At 35.6% G+C, this 27,282-nt stretch overlaps 1 protein-coding gene across 11 annotated transcripts in view; it reads right to left on the bottom strand.

Moving 5' to 3' along the window:
* The window catches only part of MARCHF1 (membrane associated ring-CH-type finger 1), a 216,199-nt gene that overhangs the window by 79,328 nt on the left and 109,589 nt on the right, over positions 1–27,282 (bottom strand). For 4 of the 11 annotated variants that reach the window (XM_054165794.1, XM_054165829.1, XM_054165746.1 and 1 more), the window contains one exon: positions 3,113–3,252. The exons of 6 other annotated variants lie outside the window; for them this stretch is intronic. In XM_054165794.1, the coding sequence (XP_054021769.1) occupies positions 3,113–3,214 (102 nt within the window). In that variant the 5' untranslated portion in view covers positions 3,215–3,252. Of the gene's footprint in view, positions 1–3,112; positions 3,253–6,890; positions 6,928–27,282 lie in introns of those variants that run through there. One more of the 11 variants, XM_054165762.1, reaches the window with a different exon arrangement.

Consider the following 27,282-nt stretch of genomic DNA (forward strand, 5'->3'; position numbering starts at 1 on the left):
TTCCAGCTTTATGTCCCACTACACCAAATTAACGGACTTTATGAAGTTTAGTCCTTATGAATCTAAAATTATCAGTACAACCCTTAAAATCCAACAACTTGATTACACAATGACTCTAGACTTTAGAGGTGTGCTCAGACTCAAGAAGCAAGGAGGTCCACCTAGAATTGAACACAAAGGCTGTAATCTTTAAATTAAGTAGACTAATGTGATAAAGCCTTGGGATAACATTATAATTACAGTTCAGAGTGAAAATGGATTTTTTTTCCCCAAGAGTATTTAGTTGAGTTCCACTGAAATATTTCAGAATATATTTTGTCAAGTAAAATGAAATAATATAACTGATTTTATTAAAATATTTAAATTTATTTCAATGTTTTTATGAGTTAGTTTATTTTTTTCTGCACTGCTGTTCAGTTTTCCATGTACTTGGCTTAATGAAAAAATATTTGTTAATGATCATAATCTTCTTCCTACTCCACAAGCTTCCTTCTTTCAGTAAGAGAGAAAAAGATTTGTTTTCATACAAATTAGTAAGACACAATATTTGGGTTGTTCTCCTTTGGGAAAATAGCATTGTGAAACAAAAACATCTGGGAGTTATATTTAAATAGAAAGGAATATTTATTTTGAAAAGCCTTAGCTGAAGTTCTGAAAAACGGAAGACATTCAATGACAGGACAAGGGGCAATGGGTGAAAGCTGGAGCATAGGAGGTTCCATGTGAACATAAGGGAAAATGTTTTTACTGTGAGGGTGACAAAACACTGGAACAGGCTGCCCAGAGAAGTTGTGGAGTCTCTTTCACTGCGTGTCCTACTCTAGGTCATCCTGCTCTGGCAGGTGGAGTGGACTGGATGATCTTTCAGGGTCCCTTAAAACCCCTGATGTTCTGTAATTCTGTGTGAATAAGACATATGTCAGAGGTGAAAAAAAAGATGCAATGTACATTCCAGCTTGCTTCCCAATCCTACTACGAGAACCAAGTCCACAGAGCAGCTACAATACTCTGAAAAATGAAGGTGGAAAAAAAGATACTTCAATAGCTATTGGAAACACTTTCAACAAGTAATTTACTGTATTCCTTATTTTCTTGTTTCATTTATTTTTTATTTTCCAATACTAGTCTGTAGCTTCATTCAAGACCAAACGGACAATTTTTCAACATTGAAAGGCTAAGACTACTAAGCATAATCAAAACTGATTCAAAACAAAAGTTCATTTAAAATATGTTCATTAAGGAAAATAAGAACCTCCAGTTTACAGCACACAAGTTGGGAATACACTGCCAGCAAAAGCTTATACTGAATGTCATTTACTTTAGAAGTGAGGGACAGAAAGGCTAATGGTTCAGAGAGCAGGAAGTGAAGAAAATTAAAAGGAAAGCCCAAGAGGCCTCAAGAGATATTATTTTATTTCCTGTTTTGAAGATTATTATTCTATAGCAAATCATGACATTAAAGGACATGTAGTACCTTCCCCAGCTGTTTATATGCCTGGCTTTCTTACACATGTCAGCAACTAAACAGCAGTTCGTAGAGTTACAAGCAAGTTTCTTTTTAAACAAGTTTTAATATTAATAAGGCCAAAATATGCTAACTCTACTGATCCAACTGTCCTGAACTGTACTCCCAGTTCATAATCTCTAAATCCCATCTCGTAGATTGGAATACTTACCTCTGGAATATCAAACTGAATTTAATACTGACTATCAATCAAGCAGAAATAAAAATATGCAAATTTCTACATGTGAAAATTCCTTAATTGTTACCACCTACTACTACCAACACCTAACCATTAATAGTAATTAAATAAAATTTTAAAATACAGTGTTAATACTGAGAGTAATTAAATATGGGAATAACATAATTGAAATTTCTTCTTTCTGGCTCATTGCTTTTTAATTTCCTTTTATTTCTCTGAAAGAAAAGCATTCCGGATTCAAGTGAGATACAATAATAATCTAGGGTATTAAGGAAACTATAAAATTTGCAACTTCTAGTGCTGCCTTTTTGTGTTCTCATTATTAGAAAAAAAATTTACAATCTGCATCATCTACCACTGAACAATATAATTTTGACACATTAAATGGGGCTGCTTTTCCTACCAGAACTTCATCAACTTTCAAATACTGTCTCTTCTTTCATACCCTCCTTCCCACTTTTTGGAATACCACATTTCGTCAGTGGCTATAAGCAATTATTCACGTTTCTGCTTCAATGTCATCATGTGTATGCTTCAACAACTAAAGGGTAGTACTTTCTGGTATCTCTCTCTTGTTTTTTTTTAATTAAGGACAATGTTGTGATTATTTTAAACTTAATAATGAAATTGGACCAGGCATATTTAACTGAATGCTTCAGTTTTGCTGTAGATCTGAAAATGTCAATACCGTTGAAGAAAAACAAGTACACAGGCAAATTTTGAGCATACATGTAAGAAAGTCTGATGCCTTTATGTTTAAGTATCAATTCTTACTCACCTGAGGAGGCCTATTGATTTAAATGGATTTATTTCATGAGCAAAACCAGTAGGATTAAAGTTCTTGTCAATGGATCACTTTATTACATTCATGATAACTCCACTGCATAAATCATTGATTTTACTTTGCCTGAACAACTTTATCAACGGCTTTGCATGCAGAATGTCAACTACCTCTTTCATCATCATGGTAAAAATATCAAGGTAGTTTTGAAACCTAGGTAACACGAGTGCAGACATATCATACGTTGTTCCTATTACAGGCAGGAGCAAAGAGTAAACAAAGTACCTTAAAATAATGTCCAGCTGTATTCATCAGGGATCAAATGTAATTGCATTGATTAGAATCACAAAGAATATAAGTAATCTATATTTGGATATTTCCTGCTTAAAATCTTCACCATTCACAAACAGCAATACTGCTTTATAGACATAGCATGCAAGCCAAAATGGACCATGCATAACATAAAAGATGAAAAAATAGCACATGGGAAAAGTAAAGAGAAATAAGGTGAAGTTTCACACACTGAGGCAACGAAATCAATGGAAAACACTACAATTTAAAAATAAGTTTAACGCCTCTGAAGTTCATCTGAGCATGCCACCATCAAGAAATGCAACTTTTCACTCACCAAAGTAGAGTTATGTGAAGTATCACCTGAGACCTCGGGTGTTCTTGTGCTGTTTGGAAGTCTGTGAGGGTTACGAGCTATCGCTTGGCACCAGCCCAACATTTTCTCCTTCCACTTATCCCTTCTCAATTTCTGAAATTCTGAAAATAATTTAGATTCCCTGAAACAGTGACACTTTGAATGCATTGTGTGCATGTCTCTGGATGCATGTCTTCAAAAATAGCTTTTTACTTTATATCTAAGCAATAAGGACATATTTTTAGAAGAACAATTTCATTGAAAGTACTCCAAAAGATTACACCATGCAGGTTAGAAAAGAACTAAGCACTTGCAGCACATCTTACATGCATTAATAAGGATTCAGTGTCAGTAAAGCCAATACCTTCTCTTCATGATAAATCTTTCTTAAGTTGTCAGTTTAATTTAAAAAATGTTATTTTAATGGGATTTTATTACAAATTAATTGCAAGACTAGTACCATTCCCAAAACCATTTATAACATTTTGTGGCAGTTTTAGGCTATGCCTTTAAAATTTAGCTGCAGATTTTGAGCAGAAAAGTAGAAAAATATAAATAAATCACTATTGGGTGTAAAAAGGAATACAAAAGATTATTCTAAACATATTCACTGGATAAATGTCTGGGGTAAAAGGAGCTGTATCAGAACAATTCTTCACATTTCACTTCTATTTCCATTCTTTTTCTCTTCTCTTCTGACCTTGGCCATTTTGCTTTGCCTGGGAGAGAATGGTGTTTCTGGATGGCCTTTGCGATAAGACTAACACTGCTTTCTCCCAGCTCGTCTCTATCTCTCTGGTACAGGGGGGTGGGGGTGGGGGGTGAGGGGCAGTGGAGCAGCTCCCCTGGTCTCTTTTTGACCAGGGGGGTTTCCATGTTGTTTGCTAATTGTAAATATCTGTATAATGTTGTAAATATTGTATATTTTGTACATATTCATTGCATTACTTTGTAGAGAGTAGTTTTCGCTTGTAAATATAGCTTCATTTGCTTTTAACTGAGTTGGTCTGGCTTTAAAGTTAATGCTGGGGGGAAACTTCAACCCACCACACCCTGAAGCAACTAGAAATAGCCTAAAGCAGCAGCAGATATTAAATACAAACCAGTGTGAAAACACACAAACATGTATGTAGTATATCTCCACACACCAGCTTACCTGGCTTGTTCTGAAGTGTTACACTAGCATGTATTGTAAATAGCAAAATGCAGTGTACACACACCAGCATGAAATGCCTCGTGCCAACTGGAAGTTGTATGCAAACTTTTAGTTTGCAACAGTATCAAAATACCTTTTTAAGTAATGCAGCACATTCTGGAAATAGAGTACTAGGAAGGGAGTTTTTAAGAGTAAGCAATCTTCCTAAATATTTTAAAAATTTAACAATCCACTTTTCCCATATGAAATAAGTAATATAGGTATCCGGTGCAAAACTTTGCTAACTAATTAAAAAAATAACTTTGACAATTTTACCTCCACAGCTGAGGCAATTTATAATCTTTGGGGTTCATTTGTAACATTTTTTTAATTTAAGACATGTACTTCTGACACATCATGAAACATGATGAAAAGAGATTAACCTACCAGATTGAAAGCATAGCTTTCCAAATAAGGTTAGCACTAGACTGAATAGCTCTGGAATAGAATAGAATAGAATAGAATAGACCAGACCAGACCAGGTTGGAAGAGACCTTCAAGATCATCGTGTCCAACCTATCATCCAACACCACCTAATCAACTAAACCATGCAACCAAGCATCCTGTCAAGCCTCGCTCTGAACACCCCCAGCGACGGCAACCCCACCACCTCCTTGGGCAGCCCATTCCAGTGGGCAATCACTCTCTCTGTGTAAAATTTCCTCCTAACCTCCAGCCTAAACCTCCCCTGATGCAGCCTGAGACTGTGTCCTCTTGTTCTGGTACTGGTTGCCTGGGAGAAGAGACCAACCTCTGCCTCACTACAACCCCCCTTCAGGTAGTTGTAGAGAGCAATAAGGTCACCCCTGAGTCATATGACAATGCTAAAGACCTTACACAGTAAAGTAGGATGTATTTAATGTCACTGAGTACTGTATATGTGTAAAGTAGGGGGTTGGTTGGTTTGTTCATTTTTGGTGGTTTGTTTTGCTTCTTTTTTTTTTTTTTTTTTTTTTTCCCTCCTGCAATACCTATTTCAACCATTATTTAAAAGACACCTCTTTCCAGAATGCTGTTCAGATGGAAAACTTCGTGACTATTTTCCCAAGATTGAAGATGAATATTCAATCTTTCTACTAATAAGAAAACCAAAATGCTTGGAATTTTAATTTAATTGCACAAACATGGGTTTGCAAAGGCAGTAAAAGTGACCCAGTATATTTAAGACAAGTTGTTAAAAAGATACCTGAGGATTAAAATACATGGTTGCCAAGTTCCTAAAACTCAAAGGTCAGAATGAAAATCTGCTGCATCTACTAATGAGCAGCTGCTCACGAGTAGTTAGCTGAAGCTTCCTTTGAACCATCACACTCTTGATCACTCATTTAGAATGAAAGCTTCAGGTCTTAACTGAGGACCTTCTCTATATTCTTTTACTTTTGATGAATTATTATTTTATCATTATTCTAGGCTTGTATTTTAAGCTATATGTATGAGGCTATTTTCTTTGTTTACGATTGTCCACCAATTTTTCAAGTAAACTTTTAGCAGAAATGAACTCATATTGCTGCATGTTTCAGTGTACAGTGAATTCTTCCAAAGATATGTTTAGTGTATAGAAGTCATGCAAATTCCATGCTCTTTAGAATCATATACTCCTTACATTTGGGGTGGATATAAGGTAATTCAAACTGAGAATACAACTCTTCACATCACATATAAGCATACAACGAGTTGAGTATGCAATCTGAGTTTGATCAGAGTGAAAAACAGAACTTCATCTAGGGAATATTCTACAAAATGACTCTGCACAGCTGGATCCTGGTGCTTAAAATTGATAATCACAAACCTCAGGCAACAGCTATTGTTCAGTATGACAAAGGTAACTCTTTGGAGTCATTATATTATGAGTTTTTACACAGTCGAGATGGCATTTCAACAATTCACAGCGGATCACAATTCACAAACTGATCACACAGCAGATCGACAATTCACAGACTGTTCTAAAGAGTGACACCACCATCACCCCTCAGTAAGTACTGCCTGTACCTGTAAAGACAGGGAATCATCTGATTATAGCTACAGCCCTAGTCTGTTCCTCTTGGGGTGCAGAACCACTTGGAACATCAGCAACACTTTTTTCTTCCCCTGCCTTAGGAATTAAAACAACGACCACTACTGTACAGATCATAATTCAAAGGACTTTGTACTTGCTCATACAATTGAAGAACCATCACCTCAAATAAACTGCCTGGAAAAAAAGCCCACAATTTAAGTAAACCCTTATAAATGTGTTGAAAAAATAATATTACTTTATTCCTACTTTTTCAGGGGAGATAATTCTGATATAATTTAGGCAAGTCAGGGGACATACATAATAATAGATTAAAATACATGTCACATAATATTAAATAAATAGGGGGTTATTTAATAATGATGCATTAAAAATTAGCCAGTTACATGAAATAAAAGCATAATGTCCCCAAATCAAGTTAATTAATCTAGCAAGAGAAAACAACCAGTGATTTTAATTCAGGAACATGATTAGATTCAGGTAACAAAGGCTTCAACAAAGGCTGTGTTAAGATGAAGTACGTGAGATGGTTGCGCTTTTTCAGTCCTTACCAGGATGTAACAGCTACCATAGAACAGCAGGAAACTGAACACAAACATACTGATCTTTATCTAAGCTAAACAGTTATGTTTTCTATGTTCCAAGCTTCCCAAAAGCAATCAAAGTGATGGTATTTGTCCAGCAACTAAACACACTGCGTAACTTGGCAGATCATCAAAATATATCAGGAGCAGAGTTGCAGCAGCATTGAAATGCAAATAGCCTTCAGTTGCTGAGTGCCGGCAAGAGAAATACAGTTCCTGTTGTTCTCTGTATATCTATTGTCTGAGTTTTATCAAGCGGTGACTTCCAACCAATTATTCTAATTTGAATACAGACGTAAATTCATGGGCTGGATGCACTGAAATCTCCGATACCTTGTGCCATTTTTGTGTTACAAGTGCACCATAGGCCTCTCTCAACCTATGACAGCTGTATTTCACAAGTCTAATTGGAGCATAACAGTGTAATCATTTTAAATCTGTATTTTAAAAAATAAGAAGTAGAATTTGCCTCTCCAAACTGAGAATTAATTTTATGAGTCCAACAATTAATCAATATGAGTTGTAATACGAGTAGCTTGAAAGGCCATCAAGATCTCAAAGTGTTATCTTCCTGACTGATACTTGCAGCTATTAGCAAAAATATTTACCTAATGTGATAGTCTTGTTTAAAAAAAAAGGCAGAGCCCAACAGAAAACAAGCATACATGCCCACAAATTACTCAACTGACAACCAGGATGGTGGTACCAGTAAAGACTCTAATGATAGCAGTTTTCTTGTGGATATACAAAATCAAACACCTCTACATTAAGTGGATGTAAGAATCCAAACTCAAAAATGTTCTCTTACTTAATTACTCACTTCAGAAATGCTTCTACAGCACTACTTGAAGAGTAAATAAAATAATACACAATTAAATACATTTCCCTAGTTGTAAAGACAAAACAGAATTGCCATTTAACTAAGCATGCTTACCAAATGTGTGTCACTTCAGCAGATCTTTGGATTATCAATTTTACTGTAACCTAGTTTTCTAGAACTTGCTTCAATTTATTTAAGCTTGGAAAATGTCAGCTACAGTATCTTATTAAATTACTATCTATATTATCCAATAATTTTTCAGAGACTTTAAAGTGTCTATTTTGATGTTCCTCTACCATAATTAACCATTTCATTGTTGGATGTGAGGAAGAAGTTCTATACAGACAGAATGATTGCCCACTGGAATGGGCTGCCTGGGGAGGTGGTGGAGTCGCTGTCATTGGAGGTTTTCAGGAGGAGACTTGCTGGGGTGCTTGGTGCCATGGGTTAGTTGTTTAGGTGGGTTGGATTGGTTGATGGGTTGGACATGATGATCTTGAAGGTCTCTTCCAACCCAGTCTATTCTATTCTATTCTTTCCAAATAAAGTCAACCTATATTTTGTTCTTTTATGTTATGTTGGTAATATGTATTTAAAATTGTCCTTAGGTCTTCCAAGAATTTGATTCCCTTTTTTCATATCTAAGTATTTAAATTTTATTCATTACTTAAAATAGTTTAATAAAACTGTTTAAGATGACTGGTGCAAAATTTACTGCAGCTAACATTGCTTTATCTAACCATTACACCCAAAGGCTGAGAAGAAGGTTTTTTGAAGCTTTCCAAGAAAACAGTCTTTTGGGTTACTAAATACATAAAATTTGTGTGTCTGCTTGTCTTTATAGTCATACTTAATTTTTAGATTTAATTTTCCCATGACAAAAAGTATTTCTTGTGTACATCAGAAAGCAATTTTAAACCACTAAGGGCCCTTTTGGGAAATCAAGACAAGTTTTTTTTTCCTCATAGTATATTTTTAGTAGTATAATTCTACCTCATTGCATTTGTGAAAACTGCAAGAAGGTATTGCAATTAGAAGGAGAAGTGTATATTTATGGATACTGATTTAATATTAAAAACAAAAAATCTTTACACATGTAGATACTGCCAATTTTGTACTTGCCTACTCACAATTTCATTGCCTTTTTTTTCCCTCCAAAAACTATTTTAATAAGCAATCTCTATACCACCATGAAAAATGACTTTGTTTTCCAATACGTTGTTCTTGATATCACAACTGCACCTCTTGGGAATACTTTATTTATCCAAGGTTAGATGTCTCTGTTGAAATGTCCTCAGAACATACAAAAACAATGCAACAGTGCGTACCCCTGGCATGCTCCTGCCTAAAGGCAAGTGATGAAAGAGTGCTTAATTCGTCCCTCAGGACTTCTTGTAAATTCTGCATGCATCAGACTCCCAAGTAGAAAGGAGAATGGTCTTGAAACAAAGATAGATTGGAAAATAAGAACAAAACACATGGTTTTGCCTTGTGAGTTTCCATATATTTAACCATATGTGCTTGTCAGGCAGCTTAAACCAAAGCCTTAATCCACAAGGCATGACTGGTAAATGCATGTGTTAAAACCAAACTGAGCAACTCTCATATAGCAAATAGTCAGGGAAGCCACAGAAAGAGCAGAAAGTGTAACATGCAAAAAATCCACAAGGTAAAAGCATTAACTAACTCATATTGTTATACATCCAAACACACAAGGCATAAAAATCTAAAGTAAGTCTTTAACAGACTGTTGTGCACATGTGAAGGGAAAAGTCTATTTCATAAAGATTTTCCTCATGTGGCTTATTTAGAAAAGAAGGGTACGTTTATGGTTTAAGATAAAACTTCGAATCAGGCAGAGCTTGTTACTGAAGTAAAATATGAAGATGAAGACAGAAGTAGCTTCTTTTATTTTAATCCAATAAAGGTTATATGCCAGAAAGAGGTAACTAAATATCCCTGTTTCAAAGGAAGGAAAATCAATATTGAAATTAATGACTTTTTAAGAACAAAGGGAAAATCACATTAAATCACATTTCACTGAAGTGTCAGAAGTACATGTCTCAAGGTCATGCTTGGTCCAACAGAAGAAGTTATCTCCCCTCTGTCAGAGAAGTATTTTTAACGGAAGTTCTTCTGTCAGACACAATCTCCTGGGAAGTCATAAACCATCCTCCTATAAACACTGCAAACAAACTTCATGCTTGTGAGTAGTTCAGATATTGCTCTTGTGACAGGTAAGTCTACACCAGATGCTGGTCATCACTGCTGGAAAGAAAGGTATATCCTGCTGCTTAGACAATAATAAAGACGCTGTCTCTAAAACTCAGTTGCTGGACAGGCTATATCAGAAGGCCACTGCTTCTTTGTCATTCCTGGTGTCCTAATTTTTCTTATCTACTTGCACAGACAACTTTCGGAATCTCTTTTAGGTTGAGTAACATTAGAACGATGGGAATGCAATCACCACAGCCAACTAAATGAATGGAAACACTTCAGTGAAATTCTTCCCTCTTTTAGTCTATTCACTTAAACAAGATGAAATAATTAATTTTTTTTTTAATAAAAACTTTAAAATAATAGTTAGGTCCCTTAGATTCAGCATATTCACTGTGTATGTTCTCTTCTTCTCTTTTAAGGATGAGAATGTCATTATATATTATCACTGATTTTTATTTTTTTTTAATTCCCAATGCTCAAATAAGTGGTTTTTGTAAAAGTATAATCCATTATTGGTTTTGACTCCTGCTTTATTTCCAAAACCATCATAATATAAAAGTATTACCATGAAATAAATGTTCATCACATGGTGAGTAGTATATTAACACTTAAAGATTTTCTCTCTTCCATCTTATTTAAGTTTTTATGTGTTTGGTTTTTTTTTAAAGTCCTAAATTAGGTTCAGGGTTAATTTGAAAGTATTTGAAGAAACTCTTCAGAATCTTATTAGAGTGCCATGCTGAAATTTACCCAATCTTCTGGCACCTCTCTGGATTTATTATCTAGATGTCAAAACATTTCTGTTTATTTCACTAAGTTACTAAGTACAAACAAAAACTTAAAGGGCTGCATAATCATTCTTTTTTTTTTTTTCTCACCTACTCAATTTCTCCAAGTATCTCCCTATTTAATTTTTGACAGCAGCCAGAGTAGTAACAGTTTCCAATAATTATGTCACCATAATTGTCATTGTCTAATGAGAAACCCATTTAAATAAAGTATCTTTTCAGCTATTTGAATTATACTTTTGTGCTATGCAGTCACTTCTGAGGTTTACTTTGTATTTGTTTTCCAAGAATTTAAGTTGGAAATTATCAGAGGAATATTATTGAAGAGTTTATTCACATAATTATTAGCTTTCAGGTTAACATATACTTATGTAAGGGACTAGTTATTTAAGCTGTTACCAGTACCTGCAGCACTAGGCCAGTAGGCCAGTAATTATTTATAACTTAAATATCTGGAATCCGTTTATCATGAAAACCCCTGAATAGGCCATCTGTCATGATTTCTTCCTAGCAGAGGTCAGATTTTTAAGTCATGATCTTCATAATATATATCAGAAAGGGAGGTATGAAAAATGTCTACTTGCAATAGTATATTTCATGTAATTTAGTATTAACTACTACTTGAAGGGCTTTGTTAAATCTTTGTTAAAAATATTTGTTAAAAAAGAATCTTTTTGTTGTTGTTGTTCAGTAGGTCTATTACAAGTTTTTCATCAAGTATAATTTGACTCTCATGAACTCAGTCAGTAAGCCCAGTTAACATTCAATGACAACATAAGCCTTCTTCAAAATATTTAGGAAAAGTCTGTTATAATGCATACAAAACCTTTAAGAAGTGTTTTAACAAGTCCCTTCCAACAGAATATAAAATTCCACCTTGTTCTGACTAATTTCAGGTCTGTAGTTAGTAACAACCAAATAGCTGTAACCTCATTTTCCCAAGGTAACTGAATTTTCTTTCAAATAGTATTCAGGTAAACTACTTCATGACTATTCATCAGTCACATGATACCTACAAATTTATCTTGGTGGGTACGACCATATTGACCACTAATCATGAGATGATTCCTTATAAACACTATTTATTGCAATAAATAAGCTAAATGCAGCCAGAAACCAATTCAACAATAATGTTTTATAAAATGATCTAATGCAATATGTGGGCAAATGGTTAATGGTACTGACAGATAAGCAAAAACAAATTGTAATACCAGACCACAATGATTTATAAACATTTTCCATAGAGATTTTTGGGGGTTGTGCTTTTGTGAGATGAAAACAACGCAGGACATGCAATTATCATAAATACAACTCTCATGGCTGTCAGTGAGCTAAGATTCATGAAGACCATAGGAACATCACATCTATAATATGTCATTCTTCATAAATCACTAAATAATATGTCATTCTTCACAAACTATTAAAAATAAATGGAAGACATACTACTATTCATCATGTTTGCCTAATTAAAACATAAAACTAGGTACAGCATCAGTTTCTCTCTTCCATTCCAAAATAATACAAAATGCAAAATAGGCATTCACTCCCTTGAAAGTATTTCCAAATAACCTTAAGGACAGATGACACGCAATCAAGAATACTGATAAAATGTGAAGTTCTAAAACTGTGATCTTGATTGTACAGCAGAAGATAAACACAGTGCTTGATGGCACAGCATTGCCGCCTTGCTCTCTTTAGTGACTGCGTGACAAGTCTGCCATGCCTATGATGGACCAGCTCAGCCAGCCGAGTCTCATCCTACTCCACCCAAAATATCTGATTTCTGTCAACTTTCTCTAATTTTGCTACCATCCAGACTGCTTTCTTTCAGCCTATACTGACCACCAGCACTGAAGTTAAAACAACAGTACACAGATCAGTGTGGCACAAAGATGTCTCTGTGTGACATGGCACAGCTATGTAACACAGAGCTGACCTGTACAAAGGTACTATCCTCTGTACTGAGGAATGGCTCCATGGCTAAGACATACACCTTGCCTTCATGAGAACTCTTGCACAGTGGTGTGAGACCTCCTTAAGCAGTCACACAGCTTCTCATATAAACTCAGTGATAACATGACACAGCTCTGCAGTGTGCTTTATTTAGTTTTTAGATTGTTCCTTCTCTGTAATACCTGAGCATCTCATGATTTGGACATTCATCTCAAAATCTCTGTGTGATGGATGTGCTATTCTTTGCCTTCTTTTCCCAATGTCCTATTTAATTCCTGTTTTTTGAAAAATGCCTCCCTCTTCATTTACCAGCTCTGGCTTCTCCTGCCTTTAGCAATGAGCTACATAACCTACATAACCTTTATGGTCCAATAAAATATACAGCTTTTCTCCTATAAATAATAGCCTCTTGAGCTGGTATATAGGTTATGTCTTCTTTCTTTAGCTGTCCTGTGAACTTCAAATTTCATTCACTTAGGTATTTACACATTTTACACTGAATTCAGACATGTTTTTACTTCTTTGAGGTTTAATTAAGGTTTGTAGTACTTTGATATTTCTAGTTCTCTATTATGTTATTTACCTTCATATATATACATATCTCTAATGATGGTACTTTTACCTGAAAGCTCCCATTTGAAGCAAGCAAGCAAACTTCCATTCTAACATTAATGCTTTTATTGTCTTCAGGAAAATCTATTCAACTAGAAATGTTTGATGAAAGAGTTAATAAGTAAGAATGTCACCAAGAAAATTCTCACAACTGCTAGAAGCAACACATTACAAAATTAAGTAAGCAATGTTGAAAGCACAAGCCAATTTTCATTACATTGTCAAAAGACTTACTCAGAATTTTTAAATACATGCCATGCCACAAGTCTCCATGAGCTAACTGAAGCAAGTACACTACTTTCCAGTGCCATTCTGACTTCCTTGAATGTACGAGTGCTTCACAAATGAGATTTTATTGAGGTCCCTTTCTCTCTATATAGCTCCACAGAAAAAGAGTTTGCCTCAGGAAACAGAAAATAATGGAAAACAGATGGATGCAAAAGCACATGTAGGTAGTTTTATTTAACTGCAGGCCAGCCACCCACAAACTATGGAGTATTTCAAGCAGTCTTGAGGGAAGAAAGAAGTAAGCTGGTGAAAATAATTACATACAAGCTAGCTTTTTATTGCTACTGAAATACTTATTTTGAAAGTCTCCAAGCACAAAATGAAGATCCCAGTCCCTCACTCATCTTTTGCAGTACCTTGCAATACCTGGGCTATAGCATCAGACCTTTGATAATGCAATAGAAGTAGATAGGAACAAGTGAAAGACAAATAGAAAAGCACAAACAAGATACTCAGACATTGGGGTCAAACACATTCATCTCTGATGTAAAAAAGGGGAAAATGAAGGGTGTACAGAGCATGTAATAAAGCAAAAGAGCAGGAAAAGGACTCTTACAGCCCTGCATGACAGTTTTGGACACTTTCTTATTGCTGAACTTCCATGGGCATGTTTAAAGGCTCATTAATCCACATCTGAGTTACGTGAAGGGTTACTCTGGCTCTGTGCTGAAGCTGTATCACATTTTGCAGGATCAGGACCTCCCCAGGCTGACAGAGATGTGCTAGTACGTTTAGAATGACAAGCCATTTATTTGTGCCAACAAACTGCTGTGACATGGAGTCCTCAGGAAGGGACAGATTATTCCCAGAAACAATGTATTGATCCCTGCATATGTATTTACTTAAGTCTTTGCTGACAGACAACCCAGAGGATTGCAGCTCTCTTAGAGTATTACTAGTTGTTGTTAATATGGGTATTAGGCATTTTATATGTATTATGTTTCCTGCATGTTTCCATATATTTGAAATAAGAATATACCTCTAGCTAAGATCACAACATCAAGCAAAGCCGACATAGGTTTTAACTTTTTTTTTTTTTTCAAATGACATTTAAAAGAAAGTTCCAATCTTTCTGTTATCACATATGCAAAATTTCATCCCAGAAAGTTTTTTCCCAGCAAGTAAAAAGCCCACATGAGTATAGAATGAAGGTGCCAGCTCAGATTTGCTTTTCAGAGGAGTAGTAGCTCTCTGACAGAAGGAGCACTTTTTGCAGCTTTACAGAAGGCACCATATAGTCCTTAAAGTTACAAGAGTATAAAAGTCCTTTAAATAGAAACAGCACTTGAAATTAAAATGTGTTTTGGTTCATGTAAGCTCTGTTCAAGTAAGAAGAGGCATGGTATCAAAAGTGTGAAAATTGCACATTTTTATTTGCTTGCCACTAACTGCTCCCACACTGAGTAGGAAAAAATAAAAAGAAAAAAGTACAAGAATGTACATTTTTCACATTCAGAGCCTGCTAAAATAATCAAAACGTACAGAGAAGTAATATATAAATATATCAAGCACACTCTTTAAACACAGAAGGAGTTTACTGATTAGTGGTTTTGCCAGTACAGTTACCACAGTAAAGTCAAGGGAAGTTGGTTATACAAATTTTACTACATGTAAAGACGGCACTATATGAACATACTTTATTGACAACCAATTATCAGGTCAGGAAATTTATCAGGTCAGTAGAAAACTACCACGGGCATACAATGTAAAACATAGGGCAGTAGGACAAAATAGTTTTACTAAATAGCCTAATATCCAAAATATGAAATATTTCGTGCTCTCTGATTTTTGACTCTCTTCTTAGGAATAAAGATATTAAAAACAAAATTTGTCTCATAAAGTAATTCATATATAGTAGTAGAAGTTCTGGGTTCTAAAATTTAATTATTTTTCTTTCAAGATAAAGAACTAACAGGAAACAATCAGTAGCATTCCCAGCATTACATCAATTTAAACTACCTGGTAAGAGTTTAGACTCACTATTCAGTCTATATTTGTACAGAATACCTCATTTCTTGCCTCCATTAATCAAGCAGCAGATAAATATGATAAATATTCTTCTGAAAAATGAGGTAGCAGGTCAGTCTTATGATTTGTGTCAATCAGCCAGAACCAAATCAAGACTGTGTGGTAGATGACAAGCAATATAGGTAGACTCAATTACAGAAGCTGTGTCTCACTGACTTTTTTGTTGTTTTCTCTATCCTTCTAGTTTGTGACTGTTTAGTCACAAACAATAGCTTTTGGAGGGAAATTTATGAGGACCTTTTAACATTTCTGCAACTTACAGAAATAACCCATAGTTATCATCAAAAATCTCCCTGCTACATTTCATGCTCTCATTTATCAGAACTGATGAACTACACATTGCCAACAAAATAATGATAAAAACATTGCAGGGTTATTGTTGCCACATATCTAAATCTCAGACATAGCCTTCACCTAATTCTGAAGATCCAGTATATCTAAATATTTATATTGCAAAACCTAATTTCCAACAAGCATAAATTAAGATATCCACAAACTAATGATTACTGTTTGTTTTACAATGGGTAATCTTGACTTAACAGAAAAATAGCTTAATTAGCTTTGAACATTTGAAATAGGTGTGTTTGACACAGCCATTTACTAATAGTGAAGTATAACTATATTCACAATGACCAAAATCTGCAAGTAAATGTTATTCTCATTGAAGTTATTCCTATTGCATGGAATGGTTTTGATCACTTAGTACTCATACAGTGATGAAAACTGGCCTTGACTCTTATACCTTCACATAAGAACTGAAGGCTTCTTAAGCCACCCATGCCATGACTGTCTTTAGAAAAAACACCAACAACAGTCTTCAGAATTATTAAATTAGACATCTTAAGAATGAGCTAAATCTAAAATGAAATAGACAACTATGAGGTAATAGGGAAGAAGGAGCAGAATTCTACTAAGGTAAATCCTATTTCTTTGACCCCTTACAGTTCTTGATGGAAAGCGAAGAGTGTAATGAACAAATAAAAATTACAGTTTACCTGGACTCTCAAATAAGTTCAGGTCACACCTTCCTAGGAAAGATGTTTAAGTAAGTAACCATGGGCAGCAGAGAAAGTTCTGTATGAGACAAAAACATGTCTGTGAGCAGAAGTAAGCAGGAATAAATGAGCTACTCCTGTTCTGCAAAGACGACAGCTTCAAGGTTTTACACTAGGGTCTTTCAATTTTGAAAATTATAAATTGTTTCTTGAAGGAAGTCACTGAAGCTGACAAATCAAACAAGTTTGAGAGGAACCTCATTAGTTCTAGGGTCACACAGTGCTTCTCTTTGCTTCTCCTTACTTCATACATACAATGGAAAATAATGGGGTGGGGGTGGGGGGAAGGGGGAACAAAACAACCAACCAGAACATGAAATTGTGTTTACCATTCAGATCCTTCAAAACATGAATTTTAATTTCTGCACAGGTTTTATTATACCATTAATAAACACACTGGAAAAGCTCCATTATCTACATGCCATTAACCATACAGGTTACAATTAGTTGTCTCTGACACAGTCACAGACTGTGTCTTTATGTAGAGATAGCCTGGCTCTGAATACTTGGTTTTGCTGATGTATGACACAACTGCAGTTACAGGCCTAGAACTAGTTCAGGTGTAAAACGGTTATAAAGAAAGTCTGCATGCAAACTGACTTGTGAAAAGCCACATGAGTCAGTTTGAGTGAAGATGAGATTACTAGTTCTCTGCAGGTCAAATTCCATTATACCCTGGTGACATTATCTGAGTTTTCTTGTATTCCAGACAACAAAAAAGTAATTAAAAAACCCAACAATAACAACGACACTCCTGATAGCTACTTGCCAAAGTTTATGAAAATCAGTTTTACAACTTCACAAAAATAATTTAGGCAACAGCTCAGAATTAGACTTCTTATATTTTTCTGATTCTTATGAACCAGAGTTGCCTACCTCCTTCCCCTCCTATACACCTTTATAGGGAAAATGCTTCTAATAAGTACTTCTATAGGATTTATGCAATGGATGACCTTTACTGGGACTGGATTGAGTGAGAATTAGGAAGGAAAATTTCCTCCCTCAAGTATTCTCTGTCTCTTCTATTGGAAAAAATGCATTAACATTTACCCTTTAATGACATTTACATTAATGTTAAAGTTTTCATTTTAAACTTGTGACATCCATAAACTTTATTTGTGAGGTCTTTCATAGATATGTGATGTTATTTTGGTTTTCATCTCTACAACACATTGTATTTTATACTGCAAGGAAGGAGAATAGAAACTGCCTCAATAATATTCATACCTTTGAGCTACTACTGTAGTCAGGAGTCTAAAGCAGTCCTGCACATGATTTACAAAGCCTAAAAGAGACTGAGACTTGCAGTTTCATTTTGACCAACAGGTTTGTCCTTGCCAGATTGCAACATGTCATGAAGAGATCTGACCAAACTTGTCAGGAATCTTCCAGTCACCAACAGAAATTTAAACCTTTGTAGCTTTAAATTCCCATTAATCCTTAATTCTAGATTGAATTCTTGGTGCAAGCCCTTAATATTATGCATCTTCCTCAGATACTTATTTACACTAGATCTTTGAATTTTTAACTGGCTTTGTTTCCTCTGAACAGTTTTGCACAGCATGAGGAACATATGGGCTTATGCATTTAAGAAGGGTTTCTAAGAGTTTGAAAAAAATAGAAATCTCATATTTCAAGATTATGTTTCACCTAATTAAGCAAATCTGTATTATTTGGTTCAAGAACTGCCACAATGAAACCTGTCATTTCCAGAATTTCAAGGATGATGTGAGTATGGCACGTGAGTGCTAAACCCATGGAAACACAGATGGCGATTTTACAACTTTTGAAGGCTATAGAAAGTGTAAACTTCATCCCCTCTATCACATCCTACAATTTATGTCTCACACAAAAGACAAACATCTGCTCCAGAAATAAAAAAAAAAACACAAAAAACCCCCAACAACAAAAAAAACCAACAACCAACCAAAACCAGATGCCACAAAAACAATCCCCAAACCAAACAAAAACCACCACCTTAACAAACAAACAGATACACAAGAAAAATACCTCCCCTCTCCCCAAATGTTTTTCAAGAAATTCCTCAGCTTCACAGGAGAAATAAAGTCAGCAACCAATGTGAATTTGCTCTAGCTTCAATAACTTTTAAAGACATTTAGTATCACAGAATCTTTAAGGAAGTTTACAGTTGTACACTGAAACAAAACAGAACAAAACTAGTCCCAAAACCTACTGAACATCAAACAACTACTAATTCCTTAAACAATACCTCCACCTCCATTTCTGGGTTTTGGTTTATTTTTTTGGTATTGACCAAATAACACCATATATTACAATCTTATGAGGAGAGGATAAATTCTCTCAAAACAGACTAATATGCTTATATGAAGGTACCTTCCTCTGCTATAACATTTTATTTCAGCTCATTTATTTTCCAAACCAAAATATTTTCTAGGATGAAACAATTACATTCATTTTTTGTGTGAATTAGCATTTCTGTTAACATCTTAGAAAAGGTCATCTTGATAGCTTCTTATTTAACCCACCTTTCTTATTTCAGATATTGAAGACAGATAACGCTGATCAAAAAATGGCCTCTCTCCTACACTGTAAATCATTAGCTCATTGCCTTATATGACAAACATTGGAAATATCGAGAATTTTAACAAAGTTAAAAAATATGTTTGTGTAATTCATATTAAAGAATTCAGAAGAACTTGTATCACAGTAGGATAACACTGTATTTCTTGAGTGAACAAACTTCTGATCAAGGACTTCCATATTCTCTCTACTAGAACTGTAAGCCTTAGCAAGCACACTTTGCCTGAGTATGGTAAACCTTTCTTTATAAAAGGACTGGAAACGAGTGCACAGCAGAAGGCATGGAACTGACACAACCTTCTAAATATTAGAAGCATTATATCAACCTTTTGTGTGGCAATATAATTCAACAGTCTTTGAAAAATGAAAGATTGAAATCAGCATTTTATCCAGCTACTCTAATTTCAATGCACTAAAATGTAACACCTCTGGTGTGATGATTTCAGCACTATCATAACAAAATTCAGCTAAAGCTACAATTTATAAAGCATTTAATTGTAAATGCCTTAGTCTTTGGGGAAGTGTTGATTATTTTAAACATTTACCTTCTGAGCTGATAGTCAGTTGCTAACCATCATTTTCTTGAAATCCTTTAACTCAAGTTAAAGTTTCTTGTGGCATATTTTTTGCACAAATCCAAAGCCAACAGAAGGAGGGTGAGATTCAGCAGGAAAGCACATCTCTGATGAATAAAAACTTAGATTTGAAATGAAAAGCAAGTTGAAAGCTGTCCTGGAAAACAAATACTTTGCCAAGAAGCCCAGCTGTAAAATAATTAGGAATGGTCAAGAACAATGTATGTGATCAGGCCTATTGCTCCCTTGTTGCACATGCTGACTATGTTCTTCCTTACACTCATAACTATGTCCACTTATATGCTAGGAAAAAGGAATCCCAAATTTCTGGGTGGACAAAGAGAAAAAAGATACAACATTTTTGTTAGTGCACAGTGAGATGACTGTCTGGAGTGAGAAAACCAATAACCAGAGCTTAGGAGAAGTCTGTTTTCCTGGCAACAGTATATCCACTTCTGTAAGGCAGGGTTTTGTAAACACTAGAGTTGTAAGTGTACATTAATACTTTAATGATTTATAGATTGATAAAATCTACAGCAGGTTCTGTGTGAATGTGTTTTACTCAACATTTTGTAAGGAATGGAGAAGATATGACACTGAGGAAGGAAGACAGAAAAATTGACTAGTCTAAAAATAAAGAGGCATGTGCATGTTCACATAGTGATCACATTTAGCGGATGCTTTCCATGATGTTCCTTTATCACTCTCCATACAAGGTTTATTTAATGCTTTCTAAGCAGTAGATGAGCATTGCTGAAAATAGGATCTGTAACACACTCCACAACTTGCAATCTGGTTTCAAACTTGCATGCTGACAGCAGCAAGCCAGTCCCATAGAGAAAGTGGCATTTTAAAAAGAATCTCAAGTGAAGGAAGTATGAGTTAGTCCACTACTTAAAACATTCAGATGACAAAGCTGCTCCATTAAGTAAACAGTTAAGTAGTACAAAGTTTAGTTACACTACAATTTGTTTCTGATCAGTGACAATGAAAATAGTGCTGCAGGCTCAGCACTTATTTTACAGGTTTGCTATGAAATGTAGAATAGTATGTGCACTTTCCAAATGCAAATGCTGACAAATCAGCCTAGGCTATGAAAAGGAGCTTCTGTCTTTACACTGGGTTTAAGTAATTGGAATTAAATTTTCAGATATTTGCCTATGTTGTATGTTCTATATGTTGCTTTCACATAGTCATGAATATCAATGAAAGGAATTAAAGATGACAAAAAATTGCAAACAAAATTATTATTACTATATATTTTATTCAAACACAAAGCAAAATATGTGGCAACAAGAACTTCAAAAGACACAAGTTTGTTATTTAAGGTCTTTGGATCATGTTAGTCTTCCACATCTATCTCTCTCACCTCTTTTAAAAATGTGGTCCACCAGAAATGAATAATTAATCTTATTATTATTCAAAGTACTACTTAAATTGCCTAACACCTTTGACATCTACATCCTGCCCTTCAAAAGAACCCAAAACTTCATAAAAAACAGATTAATTGGTAAATGTCATATTTCCTTAAGATCATGTCTTAGACTGTTTCCGATCAAAATGTGGTCACAGATAATATCTCCATTCTCTAGCGAACAGGGAAACCACCAACCAAAAAAAGAACTTCACTTTCTTAAAACATAATGTTATGGAAGCAAATCAAATACTGAAATCAAAGGAAGACATGTTCACATAACCTCCTTGCATCAGTATTTCAAAAGTTTTGAAATGTCTTCTGAGAGCTTCAAACCCAAAAAATACTGTATTCTGAAGCAAAAGAATGCAGTAGCTCCAGCCAGGCAAACATTGATCCGCTGTAACATATGAACATCCCACTTGAGAAAAAAATAATTGTTTTCCTTAAAAGCCACAACTTGGGACTAAATACAAATTCAATGTTTTACCAAAGTTCCACAGATCTGACACCAAAATTAGACAAACTGAAAAAATACCTAACCCCATTTGAGCATTACTTTTCTTGAGTCATGTAATCTTTGGATAGCTTTTGTACAGATCTGCATATCTAAAGAGGACAATCCTTCTCAGAAAAGTTAGAGACATGATAGAATTCTCCCACATTTTCTAGTACTATCGATAGCTATTGCTATTGACAGTATGTATATCTGCACCAATGACCTATCAGAGAAGTACAGAAGGAAAGCTGGTTTTAAAGGTTCAGTCCAGATCTGCAATAATTTAGCTGCTTCTTAAACAAGCATATGTGTTCCATGAGGATACACTTCTTCCCAGAAGAATCCAGGAAGTTTCAAGCAAAAAAGTTGTAGAGGTATTAATATTAATGATACACCTACTGCCAGTCCAGACTGCTCAAAATTACAGCTTACACAGACCTCAGTGAGGGTAGAAACCATATTTAAGCTAGTGAATATACACTAGAAGAACTCGTCGTGGAAGACTACACATCCAAGAACTGCTTTTCAAATAGGCACTGCAGAATTAGCAAAATATGCTGTCAATGAAATGTAGCCAGTTTGGGTGAGAGCTTTATGGGGGTTTTGTTTGTTGCTGCTTTTTAAAACAAAACAGGTTTTATTATTCCTTCCTCATCAGGCTGACCTGATTCATCCTAATAGCCTATTTAACACTATTTTTGGTATTGGTCATATCAGTATGCACAAAGTAGAATGTCAGAAAAAATATGCAGTCTAAAATGTGTGATGCAATCAGAACATTTGCAAACCTGAATGCCATTTTTTATTTTGGTGCCAGGAGGCAGCTTCTGTACTTTTATTTTATGTAAGAAATTTTGTTCCAGACACTTACCCCTCTAAATGACTCAGACCTGAAAAAGAACCAAACCAACCAACAATAAACAGAAATAAAAGTTTCAGAATAAGTTAAATCCTAGCAAGAAAGCTGAAACAGAAGTCCTCATTTTTGGATTTTTGTCAGATCACTGAAAGTGTCAGTGACAAACAGGAAAAAAAATTCTTTGCTGAGCCACTGAAAGACATTTTGAGAAGTTAATACATTTCTGACAGTCTTGCCTTCATGGGGGCATAATGATTACATGGAGAAAAAGCTTTCCTTCTTTTGAATACACGCATAGCGAGAGTTGTACTGACAGGATTTAATGAGGGGTTTCTTGAATGCCAAATCCTAATCCATTCTTTTACTAATAATGCTTTCATGGTAACGTCGCACAAAAATTTGAAAATTAGCATAGGACTTCACACATGCAGTACCTCTCCCAGCTGCACCAGGTTTCACCCAGGAGCTCTTGGGGTTTTTTTAATATGGGGTGGGGATCATCATTCTTCTTTGCTTACTGCTGATTTCTACCAGCAAATTGACAAGGTATCACCAGCTGCACAACCTTCTTTCCAAGGGAAAGAAAAATGTTCAGCTGTTTGTAACACTTTTCCCCCTCCTTTAGAACAACTAAACACCAGAGGCCAAGCTAGTGAGAAAATTACAATTGACCATAAGTTACATGAAAAAGAGGACAAGGAACAAAACCGTATTTCCAAGAACAGTGATATCACTTCTGAACCTTCTATAAAGAAAAGGCAACATGAGGAATCTGCATATCTCCTATGGTTTAGTGTGAGACGGTATTAAAATGTGTATTATGTAAGTACTCTAATGTGGATAAGAGGGTTGGCTTAACCTCCCAAGATAATTATATCTAATCTAGGTTCTGGGAAATATGCTACCCCAATCCAATTAGAGTAGGTTCTCACTTGTTTTCCTGTTTATCAAATCCCTCAACATGCCCCTTCAATATAAAAATCTACATTCTGAACTACATCTTCAACTAAGGAAATATATCACAGAGTAACCTACAAATTAAGAAGTTAGTATCCTCATAAGCATAACTCTTTATTAACTATTAATTCTGTTCACACATTCTAGTTCTTAAATTCTAGCAAACATTCAGTGGATAAAAAACTGGTTTGATGGCTGCACCCAAAGAGTGGCTGTCAATGGGTCCATGTCCAGTTGGAGGCCAATGACAAGTGGAGTCCCTCAGGGGTCAGTACTGGGACCAGTCATGTAAAATCTTTGTTGGCGTCACGGACAGTGACATTGGGTGCACCCTCAGCAGATTTACTGTGCGGTGCGGCAGACATGCTGGAGGAAAGGGTTCCATCCAGAGGGACCTTGGCAGGCTGGAGAGGTGGGCCCAAGCCAACCTCATGAGGTTCAACAAGACCAAGTGCAAGGTCCTGCATCTGGGTCAGGCCAATACAGGCTGGGCAGCAGCTGGCTTGAGAGCAGCCCTGAAGAAAAATACTTGGTGGATGAGAAGCTCAACATGAGTCAACTAGTGTGCACTTGTAGCCCAGAAAGCAAATCACATTCTGGGCTGCATCAAGAGAAGCATAGCCAGCAGGTCAAGGGAGGTGTTTCTTCCCCTCTACTCCGCTCTGATGAGACCCCACCTGGAGCCCCTATTACAGGAAGGATCTAGACGTGCACATGAGAATGATCAGAGAACTGGAGCACCTCTCCTATGAGGACAGACAGAGTTGGGAGTATTCACTTTGGAGAAGAGAAGGCTCCAACGAGATCTAGTTGTGGCCTTCCGGTATCTTAAGGGGGCCTACAAGAAAGCTGGTGAGGGACTTTTTAGGGTGCCAGGTAGTGATAGGACTAGAGGGAATGGAACAAAAATAGAAATGGGTAGATTCAGATTGGATGGTAGGAAGAAGTTTTTCATCATGAGGGTGGTGAAACACTGGAACAGGCTGCCCAGGGAGGTGGTAGAAGCCTCATCCCTGGAAGTTTTTAAGGTCAGGCTGGATGTGGCTCTGGGCAACCTGATCTAGTGTGAGGTGTCCCTGCCCATGGCAGGGGGGTTAGAAATAGATGATCCTTCAGGTCCCTTCCAGCCCTAACAATTCTATGATTCTATGAAGTATTTCTAGAGCACTGTTAGGCTTGGATAATGTCTCTGATGAATTCAGTTCATTACTTTCTAAAAACAGGAAGAAAACACGAACAAAAAGTATGTCTTTACATACAAATATGAGCATCTCTGCATCACTGTTGCTATGCCCAAACTTCATATTTCCTGAAGGAATTAAGTACCTAGGTGTCCATTAGAGCACCTGAAAGTATTTGGGTAACAAAATATTTGGCTTATCTGAGACAATCTCATCTGTTCTTAAAAGTGGGTTGCAGTTACTTACCAATACAACGTGAAATTATACTCTTTCATCTTCACTATTGTAGGCCCTATTTATCCCTCTTGTTCTATTATTTTGTTATCTTAATTAGGGTCTATATTTTGGGGTCCCATCACATCCTGAATAAAAGGTGGCAAAATAACTGTCATAGTTCAGAATTCAGCTATGGCCTTCACTTCAAACTCTCTGAGTTTGCATTTTGGTGCTCTCGGTGAGAGTGCAGAAGATGAGTTCTGCATTAACTGTGCTCTGTTACTTCACTACCCATTGACTTCATGCAGTCATAAACAGATGGGAACATACCTTGTTTTGAGCAGAAAACTGAGCTGATTTGATGGCCATGTTAGAAGCAACAATTATTAATAATAAGTACAGTTCCATGAGGGATGGAACATGGATAACAGTGTACTTCAAAAGCAAGAATGCTTAAGGCACAGTAACAGAGTTAACAAAAAAAATCTGATACAATTGCTGTATTTAACCATAACAGCAGGTTAGCATTTGCTACATAGTAGTTGTAATTAGTGTTTACTGAAGAAAGAATATTCATGAGAAATCCTTACAAAGAAATTGTGTAAGCCACAAATTCATTAAGACTAAGTGTATGCTTGCTATAAATGTTTTGGATTGTCTTTATACAAATACATATTAACAGGTAAAAAGAATAGATCCTGTTAAAACAAAGGTATATGAAATTGTGTGGCCTGTCATAATTCACTTTCCTTAAATTGCCCTTTTGCTGTTCTTGCATTCCTTTTTTTCTCATTCTTCATTAATTTCCTCTATGTTTCTGAACAAGAACTGCTTGTATGTATCTTTGTGCCACTGTAGCTATGTACAGTGATTACAAATAAAAGATACAGTGGAAATATCTGTAGTATCAACATTATTATATTTGTCAGTGAATACATGGAAGGAGGACTTAGGGGAATTAACTGTAGGGTTTTTGTGTAGAAGTTTAAAACTGTCAGAAAGTTTTTTACTATCTAATTTAAATATTCAAAGTCTTCCATTCATTTTTAATCCACAAAAGTTTTTTTTTCCTAATTTCTCTTTTTTAGAACCCCTAAGGTGTTTTTTGTTTTCCTTTTCTAATAACAGGAATGTACCAGTATGCATCTGTTACCTTTCTAGACACTCCAAGTTGCATATTTAACAAATTATATTTAAAGGCACACAAAACTACCAAAACTGTATTATGTCTTTGTTTATTGTGATTCTGTTTCATGGTAGGGAACTGCTGCAAGAATTACAATACTAAAGTCCTAGTATGATACAATAAAATCTACATCAGCCTCTCAAATGTGTTCTTCTCAGGTTATTATGGCCATAAATTTTGCTGGATTACCTGTCTAATAACAATGTTGTGGGGGAAGCATGGTTGTTTTTATTTTGGTTGGTTTGTTTGTGGGGGCTTGGGGTGGGGTTTTTTTGGTTGGTTGTTTTTTGGGTTTGTTGGTGGGTTGGTTTTGTTTGTTTGCTGGGTTTTTTTTTATACCATATTGAATTAATAATTACTATTGACAAAAGGATTCCAAGCACATGCTTATTTTAAGTCTTAAATACTATAGAACAGTTTCCTTTGTTCAGAGGCATATCACATCTGTATATCATATCTGCGCAACAGCAAAAGCAATTGAGCCAAAGTTCAGCAAAACTGTTAGCAACTAAAAACACCTTCATATTGGAAAGTATTAAGCAACAGTAACTATGGATGTTAGCAAGCTTTTTAAAAATAAATATGTATACACACACTAACACATATGTATGCATGTATGCCATGAGGTGAAGCTGACTTGAAAGCATCGCTTAGATAAAATGAGGTCTGAACCACACCTGCCAACCAATTAGATGGCAAGCTGGAAAACCAGATAATTGTCACCAGCAACAGATAATTGGCATGGGGGAGGCTGACCCAGATCTCTGTCAAATTAGAGTATCGATCCTGTTCCATGCGTTAAGTATGCATGGATGAAAATAAAGCAGTCATACAACTTTCCGTCCTTGTAGCAAATTCATAGTTAGGGGCCAATCATAATAACCCAGGAAATAACCACTAATTGTCTTCAGATACATCAGAAAAAGAGATTAGCTAGGGATGATGCAGCAATGAAGTAATTGTCAGCTTTAGCTTGACCACCTGAGTCAAAAAATCAGTAAAAAGTGGAGAAAGGTGTCTGTCAGTGGGAAACCATCTGTGGGTGCCTGAAAACATGCAGAAAGCCGAGTCTGAGGTAAAAGAGCTAGCTACTCAGAAAAGCCAGCTGCAAAAAAGCCAGCCACTTTGCAGGCCCATGGGGTGCAA

The sequence above is a fragment of the Dryobates pubescens genome, chromosome 1, assembly GCF_014839835.1.
Source record: "Dryobates pubescens isolate bDryPub1 chromosome 1, bDryPub1.pri, whole genome shotgun sequence".
Taxonomy (NCBI): Eukaryota; Metazoa; Chordata; class Aves; order Piciformes; family Picidae; genus Dryobates; species Dryobates pubescens.